Here is a 14,102-nt window from a genome sequence, read left to right on the forward strand (position 1 = left end):
GGTCTCCCTATACTTCAGACCCAGAATCACACAAAGCCTTGCTCTGAATGAATTTTAGACACCTGCCTCCACTCAGCCAGATTCTATGAAACCATTTCTGATGCTGCATTTAAATGCCTTTTGGTTCTGATCAGTTTGTGTCTAATAACCCTGCCTGAGAGGTACCACCCCCATTTTGCCCACAAGGACCCTTGTGATCACAAAAGGGAACTAGTAAAGGGGGAACTGTAAAGTTTTACAGTGAAGGGAAACTGCTCAGTTAGGACAGGAGTCAAGTTGGGAGTGAGGCTGGAACCAGCTGAGGGCCAGCCTGCAGTGAAGGACTTCATGACCCTCAGGTGAAATGTGACCACCTGCCCCTGGCCCTCATCCCTTGGTCACCCCCAGAACTGTGGCCAGGATGGGAAGGCAACGGATGTGGGAAAAATGAAGTGGGGGGGACACCAAGAGGATGCTCCCCTCAGTGAGGTAAATCCCAAACTCAATCCCAGTTCTCTAGATAACCAGCTCAGAGTCATCACCTAGCCCCAGTATGCTTGCAGGTCCTTCCTCCCCGACCTCTACAGCAGCTTCAGGCCCAAGGTGACTATTGCCCAGACCCCAGTCCCCTCTGGCCCCCAGCCCACTGCCTCCAAGTAAGGACTAAGTTCCTTTCCTCCCTGTGACCAGAATCAGGGCCTGGGGACCAGACACACAAGACCTTTTGCTAGTCTGGAAGTGGAGCTGGTAGGGCTCACCTGACTTCTAGCCTCAACAGCTTTCATCTTCCTAGGATGCTGGAGGGTGCAGCATCCTAGCCTGAATGGAAGGACATGCCACCCGGAAGTGTCTGGCCTCCCCACCCCAGACAGACTCAGGTGTATCCACACTCGAGCGTGTGATCTGAACATGCAGCCTCCTCCAACAGTCTGCCCCTTCCCAGGTCACCCGCCTGTAGTCACCAGTCCGAGATCACTTTCTGCTTTTATTGGGAAGCACACACAGGACACACCACAGGGTGGGAAGCAGCATGTCGTCTCCGGGCAAAACTCAGGGCAAGGCTAGTCAGGGTCAAGGCCACCACCGTGACCAGGCCAAAGCTCAGTGCCGCAGCTGTGTGGGAAGTTGACTCCTCCACACCGTGGTCCTCAGCTTTTCCCAAGAAGATCAGTGGCCCCACGGTGACATCTGCTTCTTCTGACGCTGAAAGTCAAGATACAAGAGTCACCTAGCCCTCACTGGGAAGCAGGCCGGGCGTTTTACCCTACTGAACTGGCAGGCTTTGTCTTTTGCCTATGCCCCCCATTATGTGTCAGTAGAACACCAGGTGACAGCCCTGTGACACTTGCTGGAGAAGTCTTGGAGTTCAGTAGGAGAGGTTCTAAGATTTCTATGTCAAAAAACAGAAGACCACATTCCCCTGGGGATAAGCATCCTGAAATGGGGAGCAGGGGAGCAGTGGAGGGGCAATGGCCGCTGGCTGCCAGGCCTACCGTGGTCGTGGATCTCACGCCGCTGCCGCCGCGTGGGGCTCGCCTGCCCCAGGTGGCTGGGAGAGCCACAGTCCCCCGTGTTACAGCAGTGACAGATGTCAGCGGTGCCTTCTACTGGGTACCAGCTGTGGGAAAGACAAAGGCTTAGAGGGACAAGTTGGACTGGGTGAAAGGACGGGTGTTTGTTTTTTTTGTTTTTTAAACCACAGAGAGATCAAACCTGGTCTCCTCACCTTTCTGAGGACTTGCTGAAGGAACAGGCTTTGTTTAGTTGGTCCGGGACTTGGTCAATCGGTGTGACCTTCAGGTGGCAGGTGATGTATATCTGGGCATAAAAACAATTTCAAGTGCTAGGTCTAGGCTGTACCAGTGACTTTGGAAAGCCAGTTTTAACATGGCCCTTGCATAAGATGAGGGAGCAGGAGAACATGATTGTGGACATGGGGACAATAGAGACCTGAAGGTTAACGCACTCAACACTTCCAAGCCAGAGTTTAGCTTGGAACCTACCGTCTTTATTCCCACCACCTTTCTCAGACTTAGCCCATCAACTAGCATCTACACATTGGTATAGACTAGCATATATCAGAACCTCAGACAAGCAAGGGATCAAGACCCAAAAGGCCAATATCCTCTTCTGTCATCAGGGGCCGGGGGCATTTTGGCAAAGTTGACCCCGGTCTCTTGGCAGAGGACGCCTGCAGGTCAGAGGTCCTCTCTTAAACTCCAGGTAGGGCGTCACAGCCTCCCTGCCGCAGCTGCATGAAGTTTCCAGCTGAACCCTTCTGCAGAGCCACAAGCCTTGACCACCACCTAGTGGCCAAGGGCACTAGCAAGGAAACCATTTTGGTAATGGGCCCAGACGCATTGCTGGCCACCCATCTGCTTGCTATCTGCCCCACCAGAGAAGACTTTAGGGTCCTTCTGTGTTCCCTCCTACTCCAGGAAAGGAAACAGGAATAGCATCTGAAGAACATACTAGGAAGAAGCCGACCGGGCCTTAGGTCCCAGGGTGCTAGTGAGTGACCAGGCAGGCAGCCTCAACAGCCTGACAGAGGTCAGTCTTTTTTCAGAAGCTATTACCGTGTTTCTGGAGTCATTAGCAAAGTAGAACATGTCCACTGTGAACTGCAGAGTCGCTGGCCCAGGTCTGGGGGCTTTGAAAGCAGAAGAAGCATCAGAGAGACCATCCACAAGGCAACTTTAGAGAGAAATGAGTAAAGAATGGAGTCAAAGGCAGAGGATATGACCAGAGATGATGCTAGGAGGGTCATCTTAGCCCAGCCCTCACCCATGGGAGTTCACGATGGTGTGAGAAAGGGTGCTGTTCCCATCTGGCGTAGGTGTGGCCATGCAGTGGTCCACAAACAGTCGCAGTGGCATATGGCTGCCCGTGTGAACCTGGGCCTGGAAGTGGGCTGTGTCTCCCAGCTGGAAGGCAGGGGACTTCCTCTCCGTCTTCCAGTCCTCTGGAAGACAGTCAGGGGTGAGAACCATGCCCTGACAGCTCCCACCCCCAGTCCCCCTTGCTTACCCTCCATCAGGAGCAGAGAGAAGGTCAGCTTCTCCACTGCAGAGATGGTGGTGCTGAAGGGCACCCAGGTGGGCAGGATGGCATGGCTGCTCACATTGCCCTGCCTGGGAGAACAGCAGCTGCTCACACCTGGCCCAGGGCGCCCCCATCTGGCTCTGCATTATTGAGGAGGGTCTCATTTCTTCCTTATTGCCAACTCTGCAGCTGTGGCCCAGCTAGGTAGCTAGTTCAAGAAAGCTGAGCCTGCCCCTCAACCCTCTGCTCTAGACCCCTGTGAGCGGGCCCTCCCTCCCAGCCACGAAGAGCTCAAGTGCCAGGTCTGCTTGCTAGATCACAACTGCTCCTCCTCTGAGAGGTTTAGGTCTGAGGCACACCCCTGCTCAGCACCCCTCGAGATCCAAAAGAGGGGTGTCCAGTGAAGGGACCCTCTAGTATAAGTACAAAGTGGCTTTTGGTTGAGGGGCCACTGTACAGCCTGTACTGGGACGAGAAATTTTGGAACCATCAGCTGTCTGGGCATCGGCGCCACTGACGCCACTCATCCTCAGGGAAGAAAGTCTACTTCAGGGGCTGCATCTGTTTGAAGCCTCAGGTGTCAGGAGCTAGGTGAGAGCAGGGAGCTTATGGCAGACCACCCCCCACAGCCCAGGTGAGCGGTAACAGTGGTTCCAGAATGGCTCGGTCAGCTCCTGCCCCCTCCCAGCCCAGCTCTCCCCTTCTAGCTTCCTCAGGAGACCTCTGACACCCCAGCTGCGGCAGCCTCTCTCCTTCCAACTCCCTCCCAGCCTCAGTTTCCACCTGTCTGTACCAGCTTCCACATGACCTTCTGTTGCCATCTTCAACCATTTGCTTGGTCCTCAGAGAGGGGTACCCTCTAGGTACCCTGAATACCTTCACTGTCCCCTCCCCTTATTGACTCTAGTCAGTTTTGCTCTCCCCACCTAACCCCCTTCCACCCCTACTAGTGACCCTTCCCCCTCCTCTAGGAGGTGCACCTGGCCCTGCCCAGACTGTCTCAGCCCTATCTAGAACCAGGATCTTGTTCTGGGAGTCGCAGCCCCAACCACCCCCACCTGGGAGGCTTATCACTGTGCTTTCACTGGTATCAGCACCTCCCAGTTCCCACCAGCACCATCCATCCCAGAACCCCTCCACTCAGGCCTGTGCACCTGCATTCAGTTCAGCAGAGGTCCCACATCTTCCTTGTCAGTCATGGTCACTCTCTCCCCACACCTCAACACTCAAGGTCAAAGGCACAAGATGAGACTGGGCGCTCAGGGGCCTCCTCATCCCGCGCACCCAGGAAGAAGTGGTAGAGAACAGGTGGTGACGGCCCAGCTCAACCCAGAGCCCAACCTGCACTGAATTCTGAGGGGGCCTGGGCTGTCCCCAACCCCCTTCAGGTCAGGGCTGCTTCTCCCAAGGGACTGCTGTGGCCCTGCTGCCTTTGAGGAACTCCGAGCAGGCCCAGCCCCTGCTGCTCTGGGGTGCAGAACAGTGACTACAGCCTCAAGCGCATCTGCCTTCTCTCAGCATACTGCCAGGAGGCTCTGGGGCCTCTGCACCAGGGGTAGACTCTGCCCCCGGCTGACCTGGGGTAGTGGCACTCGATGGGGACCATCACGTGGTTAGTCCTCAGGATGGACAGGTTTCCCCAAGGATGGGGGTCGTGAAGCAGGAAGGTTTTGTACACCAGCATATCATGAGTCACCTGAAAGGGAAGGGAGGGTTAGCTCTCCCGGAGTCACCAACCCAGGTGGGACTGGGTAGACTCTAGCTCCAGGGCAGCCTGACAGACTCACGCTCTGGATGCAAGCCTGCACCTGGAGGGGGAGTCGCCTGGGAATCTTAAGGGCATCCAGCTTCTACTTCCATGCTGACTTAGCACGGGATAAGAGCCTGGGGACTTTTGGACACTCCCCAGGTGATTCTCACTCTGAGTTTGGGAGTTACTAATTCTCGTAAATCACTCCTTCGGCTCTGGTCTCCATCTCCTTCCGGGAAAGAGTCCCAAGGGAGCCTAAGGACCACACCTAAGACCAGAGTTTGGCTAGTGGGCTCCAGGACCCAGCCTGTCCACCCAGCCAAGCTACTGAGCCCAGGGCCAGCCACGGCCACTCAACCTTCCTGTGTGGCCTCCTGCAGGAAGCTCCTCGCACTGGAACTAGCCGCCACCCCCACCCCAACCCCACCACCCCCGGCCCAGTTTGAGCCTTTAAGATCTTCTACTTGTCTATCAGGATGCCCCCTCGGCCCCCCCCAAAGGCCATTTTTAGTTCCTTTCACGTCATTCAACCGGGAGTGAGGGAAACCAAAATTGTCTTCCACACACAGCTCCAGCAAGAGCTGGCCTAGCTGCAGTTTTCCTGTCACACCCCAAAGGATCTTCATCTCCTGGACTCCTTCCAGGAGCTCATGCTGCCCCGGTAATCAAAGTGGGGGTGCCAGGTCTGACCCAAAGTGGATTGAACCTCTGGACTCCACTCTACCTCCCTCCTACCTATCTCCATGCCAGCGAAACCACCAATGCCCAGGCTTCACCTGCTCTGCCGATACACACACAAGTGAACACCCATCCCACCTACCGCCCACTGGCTTTGCATCCATACTCCCCAATACCAGCTGCCTCCCCTGCCCTCCCTTCGACACCCCCAAGCCAAGCCAGGGCCACTGCAGAGCCAGAGCCTCACCTGTAAGTGATTGCCACACTCATGCAGCCCCACCTCAAACCTGACCATATCATCCGTGTCCATGGAGACCAGAGGCTCACAGTTGTCAGGACCCAGGGTGAGGTCTGCTGGCCTGATGAGCTTTCCAGTGCCAAAGAGGTCTCTGCTGACAGTGACCACCAGCTGGGCCTCCAGACACTCAACCGACACTGGCTGTTCAGAGAGCAAGGAGCGGCGGGTCCAGTCCTTCCAGAAGGGCAGGAGGGAGCACAGCCCCGAGCCTCCCCAGAGCAGAAAGCAGACAAATAGCCAGTAGCTTGGCCCCATGGTGCCTACACCCCCTCTCCCACCCAGGAACTAGTAGGCAGTGGCCACCGGCCCTCTTATACCCTGGGTGAAGGCCAGCTCCACCTGGACTGCCAACCGCCTCCCTTCCCGAGCCAATCCCGTTGCCCAGACCCTTAGTCCTCAAGGTAGTCCACAAAGCAGCAGCCTTGGCTTCACCTGCGCTTGTTAGAAATGCAGGCTCTTCGCTCCACCCCAGCACCCATGGCTCACTATCTCCCCAAATGCTCTGTGTTCATGTTAATGTCAGTGAAGCTGGGGCAGCCTGGCCTGGCCTCATCATCTCTCATCACTTTCCCCCTCCTGTCCTCAGGCTTCTACGCTTTGTTGGACACGCCCTCAAGGTCACAGAAGCAGGGCTGGAGCAGGAGCCAAGAACTACCCCAAGTTGCTGGGTGAGACCAGGAGAAAGGCTTTGGCTGAAGGGCGGGAGAATTTAGCCAGGGGTGTCATAGAGCTCATTTCAAGTGGAGGGCTGGGGGAGATACCACCAAGAGAGCAGGGAATTTTATGGGAGTCAGATTTATGGGAGGCAGGAGGGGAGGTCAGTTGAGGCAGCAGCAGCTGGGTGAACAGAGAACAGAGGGCTAGAAGAGTGGGCTTCAGAAAAATCCCCAGGTGCTCAGTTTTTTAATCTCAGGCACTGGAGGGGTGTGGGGGGCAGGGCAGGACCAGTGAATGTGCCTGGCATGAGACGTTGGACTTTGCCAGTACTTAGGCCATGGAAGGGTGCTGAAGCTTGTAGTGATCTGACAGCAATGGCTGGGGTTGGGCAGGACTGGAGGCCAGAGCCAGGGGGCCATTGCAGAGTCCTAGCAGGAGAGTGTAGGGAGGGACAGACACGGTCCAAATTTCTGACAGCCTATTCCATGCCAAGCCTGGATGTAACTCTTTCAGGGAGGGAGAAAGATTCCAAAAATCTAATCTTAGGAGCAGAAGTGTGGACTTGCTTGCAAATGCTTGCTTTTGCTTCTAAAGTAATTGAACCATAGAGTTAAATCCTTGATGTTTTTTTGTTTGTTTTGTTTTGTTTGTTTGTTTGTTTGTTTTGGTACTTGTGGGAAAATAAATGGAGGGAAGAAATTACCCCACAACTTCCTCTGACCCAGTCAATGCAGAGGTAAGGCTGGAGGCAGCCAGCAGAAGGTCAGAGGTCAGAGCTCATGAGCAAACCCTCCCCTCTGGGTTTCCTGCCTCCCAGGCCAGAGGGAGGGAGCCTGCTGTGGGCTGAGGTCCCTGAGGGGCTGGAGCTGGGAGCCTGTACTAGGAGTGGGACCAGTTTGGGGAGGGCCCCCCCCATGCTTGTTAACCACAGCTGCGTTTGCAGATTTTGCTGGAAGGACAGTGAAGTAGGCTGGAGACCAGCTCCCTTGGCTCCCCTGAAGCCTAGCTGCTATGCCCCCTCCCACTCTGCCATGGGCCTAATCACTTTTTAAGAGGCGTCAGAAAAAAGATATGATGAAATTGGTGAGACTGGTGAGGGTGGGTGTCTGTATGAACATGGGCTGGTGGTGATCCCATGGGAGGGAGAAGACTAGGGACACCCCTGTTCGTGTGTCTTTTTTTTTTTTTTTAAGATTTATTCATACAGAACTGGGGTACAGGCCAGAGATGCGGAAGGTGAGAGGATTCACCAGGGACAGAGTGGGGAGCAGAACAGGCAGATGGAGGAAGTACACTGCTGAGGGGAGCAGCGGGCGGGTCAGGAGAGGTCTGCCGCGCCATGTGGTCACCTCCAGGGCAGGCGGGGATCAAACTCACGGGGAAGTGGCTTAAGCTTCTTAGTGCAGTGCTTTAACCCTCTGCGCCACCAGGGAGGGCCTGTTTATGTGTCTTCATCTAGAAAAAGTCTGGATGCCAGGTTACTTGCATTTTTCTGAGAAATGCTGCCCTCTTGTGGCCATAATTCCCTAAAGGCACCTCCACCAAGAGGTGGAGTATTTTCCTTAAAATTCCTTAGAATCCAAATAATAGTTTCTAAGTGCTATTCCTCTCTAAATGCAGACCCCAGGGCTCCTTGAAGAATAGACTGAATCCCAGGCTAGGACCAGGAAAGTGCAACGTCTTGTTATGCAAAAAAAAAAAAATGCTCAAAAAACGATTACTCAAAAGAACACAGGAGACAGTTTGAACAGCGAACAAGGATCTCAGAGCCTAATCAGGGACAAAAGCACTGTCCAAGCGAACAGGGACAATAAGGGATACCCACTGAATAAAGTAAGAATTCATGAGTGTCCGTGCTGATGACGGATAAGTACATACACCAAAATAAATAAAAGAGAAATAGCCTTACACCGAATGCCAACGAATAATTGCAGGAGTGAAAAACTTAGAAAACAGCCATTTGCAATCAGCATGATAATAATAGATCAAGGCAAGAATTTAGACAGAGCATGTTCAAAATTAGCAGCTTGGCGGCAGTGTCAGCTAACTACAGCCATCATCATTTTGCAGTCGTAAGAGTATCAAACAACACACTGAATGCTAAACTCACACAATGCTGTGTCCATTACATCCCAAAAAATAGGACGAGGAAGGGGGTTCTGGAGAAGAGTGGTGATGGCGGCACAGCCATGTGAGGGTGCCTGATACCACCAAACTACACCCTGAAACATGGTTGAAGTGGTCATTTTTGCTCTGTACATTTTGCCACTTTAAGGAAAAAATAACACCCAAGTCAATGGAAGCTTCAATAGAAACAGGACAATTACATAGTCTCAAGGCTTCTCAGTAAAGATTTCTTAGTAACTGCAAAGGAGTAAGTGGCTACTTTATAGTGGATAAACAGCTCTGACAGGTGCTAGTGGACAAGCATGATCCCATTGGGGGATAAAAAGCATCAGGTGCTTCCTGCTGTGAGGGGATGGTTTCCAGGAGTCAGGGACTCCCGGGGGTGTATGGGGATACATATATATATTGGGGGGGGAGGCAGTGAGTATATGTAACAAATGTTCCTATTTGTTGAGTCAGGGTAAGCAGGATTTCAAAATAAAAAGTAAGAAAAAAAACCCTCTCGTTCAGATCTAAAAGAAAGAGAAGATAATGGGATCCATTTTCAGATGAAAATTGTTAACCAGATGTAAGAGCAATTGCGGAAACTAAGTATGAGATTACTAGGAATTTTTTTTTTAAATGTGTAAGGTCTTTGAAAATAAAGTTACAAAACTGTATTGAAAGTTACCAAAGAATGTCTATGGGAGAGAGCCCATCTTCATGGACAGGACCCATAAAGAGATGGGTAAAGAGATCAATTCTTCCTAAATTAACCTGTAATTGCTATCAAAATCCCAACAGGTTTTTCATGTGTATGTGGGTGGAGCCTGACAAATTGATTATAAGAGAGGGAAGGCCTGAGGAAGCCGATACTTTAGAAGGAAGAGAGCAGTGTGAGATGCACCCTGTCAGGTATTACGACATATTTTAGAGCCAGGTAATTAAAACAGGGTGCTTTAGGGTGGGGAGGGGAGGGGGGGAAGAAAAGCAGTGGAGGAGATGCGGGAGCCCAGCAACAGCCACTCACATATGCGGAAATGTGATACTCGACAGAAGGAACAGATGGACTGCTGGGTAAAAGGAGCTGTGGCAATTATTATCCATATGGGAAAAACTGGATTTCTACTTCATACATAAAAATGAATTCTAGACAGATTAAAGACCTGAATGTGGAAAAAACAAAACTTGAAAACTTTTAGAAGAAAATCTAACCTCCTAGGACAGAGTGAGGTGGAGGGTGTTTACTAAAGATGACCCCCTAGTCTCTCTCCATGTCCCTCCCCCCACAAAAAAGAGCACAAATCTTAAAGGAAAAGTGCCATTTTAGGGCACTTTCATAAATAATCAGCATAGTTTAACAGTAATTATCTCTGGCTTATAATATTTCAGGAAGTGCCTCAATCTTTCCATCATTCAAAAGTGTCACCAACCCCATGTGACAAAAGAACAAACAAAAACTCAGGGAGTCAACAAGGACTCGAACCCAAGTTCAGCCCCAGGTCTGCTGGACCCCAGTTGCTGTGCGTTTGCCTCTACACCTGTCTCTTTAACATTGGTACTGGAGTCAACAACACACATTGTATGTGCCAGGGGGAGACATGCTTAAATAAATAATTCCCATAGAGACAAGTGCTAGGATTTACACTTCCTTCTCCCCACTTCATCTTAGGTGCTCCTGAAAACAATACTTCCCAGTGGGGGGAGGGAAATGCACTGGACTGTGGCACATGGGTGATTTGGTGAAGGGAAGCCCACAGGGATTACAACTGAGGTGGGAAAATGCACAAAATGATGAAAAAATAAACCATTATATTATTTTTTAAAAAGAGACTTTCCTGGCCCTCCCTGGTGGCGCAGCGGGTTAAAGCACAGCACTGAGAATCTAAAGCTGCTTCCGCATGAGTTCGATTCCCGCCTGCCCCAGAGGTGACCACATGGCGTGGCAGACCTCTCCTGACCTGCCCGCTGCTCTCCTCAGCAGTGTACTTCGTCGATCTGCCTGTTCTGCTCCCCACTCTGTCTCTGGTGAAGCCTCTCACTGCCCCTGCACCTCTGGCCTGTACCCCAGTTCTGTATGCACAAATAAATAAATCTTAAAAAAAAAAAAAAAAAGAGAGAGACTTTCCTTTCTGTTTGTCATCCTGTGAAGACAGAATAGCTGACTTGAGACAAAGAATAAGAATAGCCACGAATTGTAGAGCAGCTGGAATTTGCCAGATACATAAACTCATAGCTCCTGTCCCGACTGCCATTTTATTAATTGGTAACTAGACTTTAGCTGGACAGACTCCAAAGGCCTCAGATTGGGATATTTTTTATTCAGTGGGTGACATGAAAAGGAATTTGGGGAAAGCAGCTTCAGAGTGTGGGGGAAACAATTTCATTATAAAATGGCAAATAGTGTGTAAAATTCACCCTGAGGATGTGACCTTGAAAAAAAATTGATTATTTTACTCAATGTTTGGGCTTTTTATTATAGAATTTAAAATTACCTTAAAAAATAAAATATCTGGCCCTGCCTTGTGGCGTAGCAGGTTAAAGCACAGCACTAAGAAGCTTAAGCCACTTCCGCATGAGTTTGATCCCCGCCTGCCCCAGAGGTGACCACATGGCAGGGCAGACCTCTCCTGACCCGCCCCCTGCTCCCCTCAGCAGTGTACTTCGTCGATTTGCCTGTTCTGCTCCCCACTCTGTCTCTGGTGAATCCTCTCACCCTAAGCATCTCTGCCCTATACCCCAGTTCTATATGAATAAATAAATAAATCTTTAAAAAAAATATCTGGGGAGGGGGGAGGGAAGTGTACGGGACTATGGTAATGGCACACGGGCGACTCAGTGATGGGAAACCCACGGGGATTACAATTGAGATGGAAAAAAAATGTACAAACTGATGTAAAAATAAGCTATTATATTTGAAATAAAAAAGACATACTTGCACTATAAAAATAATAATAATAAAATAAAGTATCTAATATAAAGATGCAAACCATTGTTAACAATTTGTGGTAGATCCTCCTTAAAACAGCACTTTTCAGACTTCTTATCTATGAATATAAAATAATTTAAAAATACACTTATTAAATGCAAGGTGGTGTCTTGAATTAGATTCTGGAACAGAAAAAAGATGTTAATGAGAAAACTGGTACTATCCAAATAAAATTTGGAAATTGGTTACTATTAATGGACCAATGTTAATTTCTTGGTTTTGACAAATGCTGTGTAGTTGTGGAAGATTCTCTGTGGCATTAGGAGAAGCGGGAGTAGAACAAGAGAGGAATGCAGCACGATTTTTGCAACTTTTCTGTAAATCTAAAATTATTCCAAAAGAAAAAGTTTATTTTAAAAATACACTGTAAAATGGAGATCATCTTCTATACAGCAATGAAATTTTCTTTTGGCTGTAACAAGATGTTGGGGACAGCTCTTAGGCTGAAATTACTTCATTTTTCTTATTGGCTGAAGATCAGACCATTATCTGGGTGCACCACAAGTAATCCCATGGCTGCTTGCTGAACTGTTACTTAGGTGGTTGTATTTTCCCCAGCTACAAACTATTGGGCTGTTGGAAAAGTCATGATGTATTTTTTTCTATATTTAAACATCATGGCTTTTCCAACAATGCAATAGAACTTCTTTCTTTACATGTCTGCATGGAGATGTCTGTTGATCACATCTCAGAAGCAGATTTGTGGGTCAAACAGTATGTGTGTTTGCTCTGTTCACAGGTACTAATATTGAACCAGTTTCTGTTCCCATCACCCTTTATGGACATGTCTGTCTCCCCCATTGCTTGGTTTTTAGGCTCCTTGTTCCCAGTGTCTAAACCTACCCAGCAAGGGGGGCTATTATCCATATTATATACCCTACCCAGCTGGTGATTGTGTGGGATGCATTCTCTGTTTAAGCCATGGCCATCTTACACATCCTAAGCTTTTAGGTCTTCTTCAGAGCTCAAGCTTCAGAAACAAGAGACAATCTGACTACTTTCCAAGAGATGGTGTATGTTCTTGACCACCTGCTCACCTCCCGTGGCCAGGGGTGTGGTACTGAAGTCACAGAACCACCAGGCGTGTCAGACTGGACCAGAAAGATGAAGAATGACTGTGATTCTTAGGTTGGAAAGGGGGTTCAGGAAAGGACTTAGGAGGAGTTGACTTGAGCAGAGACTTTAATGCGGTGAGGGAGTGAGTCATGTAAATATCTGAAGCAAGCCTTTTCCAAGTCAAGGGAACAGCAAATGCCAAGACCCTGAGGCAGGAGTAGGTTTGTTTGTCCAAGAAATGAGGAGAAGCTCAGTGTAGGAAGTGAGCTCACAGAGGCACCAGGGACCACATCATGAAGGGCCTGGTGGGCTTTTAGATCATATTCTAATGGGGTTATAGTAGGATGTGATTTACCTTTAAAAGGATACCTGGTTGTGCATAGAATATAGTTTGAAAGACATGTGTGGAAGCAAGTAGGCTACCACTGGAGTCAGAGCAGAAGATATGATGGTGGTGATATAAGACAGTCCAGTCTGGTGGACACTTTAGGCCAGATGGACTGGGCAGCAGAGGCATGGACGTTACAGGGGGTTATGGGACATTTGACAGCATCTAGCCAGTAGTGATTTCCAAAAATCTACCCTTCTCAGTTGTTGACAGCAAAAATGTTTCCTGAAGTTGCTAAATGTCCACTAGGGAGTGAAATCACTGGAGACGAGAAATGTTTTCCTGTATTCAAGTGACATTGTGGAGGAAGAGAAGAGGTTGGGCTCTAGATAGATTTTGAAATTAAGGCTAAGAAGATTTGATGCTGGACACAAGAAAAAGCAGAACCAAGAATGACGTCAATGGATACGTAAAATGTGATCTAGCCATACTACAGAATAGTAGTCAGTCTTAAGAAGGAAGGGCAGGCTACCACCTGGATGAATCCTGAGGACATTATGCTGAGAGGAATAAGCCAGTCGCAGAAGGACAAATCCTGTACGATTCCATTGACATGAGATGCTCAGAGTCCTGAAAATCAGAGACAGAAAGTAGACTGATGATTGTCAAGGGCTGGGGAGAAGTATTTAGGGGCTTGTTTAACGGAGACAGATTTTGTTGAGTAAGATGATCTGTTGCACAACAATGTGAATATTGTTAACATTGTATGCTTAAAACTGATTAAGATGATAAATTTTATGGTATATTCATTTTACCACAATTAAAAATAAATGTTAAAGTTTAAATGTATTGTACTAAGAAAAAGATTTCTGTCCAACAAGGCTTTCCTTGATTCTCAGAAGGTGGCAGCTGTTGCCAGGAGTTTCCTCTGAGCCACAGGTTGCTCCATACAAGAGATCTTCCCTTGGGATATTTCTGTCTAGGCAGCCCTTAGGCCTTAGGCTTCTTTTGAAAGAAAGCCCTGAACAAACGTAATGCCCCCTGCTTCTGGTCACCCCAAACTCTCCTTCAATACCAGTGCTTCCCCAGACATGCTTCTTATAGTTGTCTGTGGAAGGATCAAGGAAGGAAGCTTCAATGACTGTCAGGGCAAATATTTGGGAAAATACTCTCCTCTAGCCCTGGCTTTCACTTCTTCATGTTCTGTGGGAAATGTGCT

At 49.3% G+C, this 14,102-nt stretch overlaps 1 protein-coding gene across 1 annotated transcript; it reads right to left on the reverse strand.

Moving 5' to 3' along the window:
• Positions 1 to 964: 964 nt before the first annotated feature.
• Positions 965 to 6,002, reverse strand: ZP3 (zona pellucida glycoprotein 3 (sperm receptor)). Its single transcript, XM_004688275.1, has 8 exons — positions 5,697 to 6,002; positions 4,599 to 4,717; positions 3,007 to 3,110; positions 2,764 to 2,941; positions 2,556 to 2,673; positions 1,706 to 1,797; positions 1,473 to 1,597; positions 965 to 1,170 (listed from the first exon to the last, which is right to left on the reverse strand). The coding sequence occupies exons 1-8, from the start codon at positions 6,000 to 6,002 to the stop codon at positions 965 to 967; spliced, it is 1,248 nt and encodes a 415-aa protein (XP_004688332.1).
• Between the last annotated feature and the right edge of the window lie 8,100 nt (positions 6,003 to 14,102).

Source organism: Condylura cristata, unplaced genomic scaffold, assembly GCF_000260355.1.
Source record: "Condylura cristata isolate star-nosed mole 26May11 unplaced genomic scaffold, ConCri1.0 scaffold00024, whole genome shotgun sequence".
Classification (NCBI taxonomy): Eukaryota; Metazoa; Chordata; class Mammalia; order Eulipotyphla; family Talpidae; genus Condylura; species Condylura cristata.

Coding starts and splice junctions, on each gene's coding strand:
- ZP3 (XM_004688275.1), bottom strand. CDS start 6,002: ATGGGGCCAAGCTACTGGCTATTTGTCTGCTTTCTGCTCTGGGGAGGC. Junction 1,798..2,555: donor CTAATGACTCCAGAAACACG/GTAATAGCTTCT, acceptor TTTTATGCCCAG/ATATACATCACCTGCCACCT. Junction 1,171..1,472: donor GCGTGAGATCCACGACCACG/GTAGGCCTGGCA, acceptor CGTCAGAAGAAG/CAGATGTCACCGTGGGGCCA.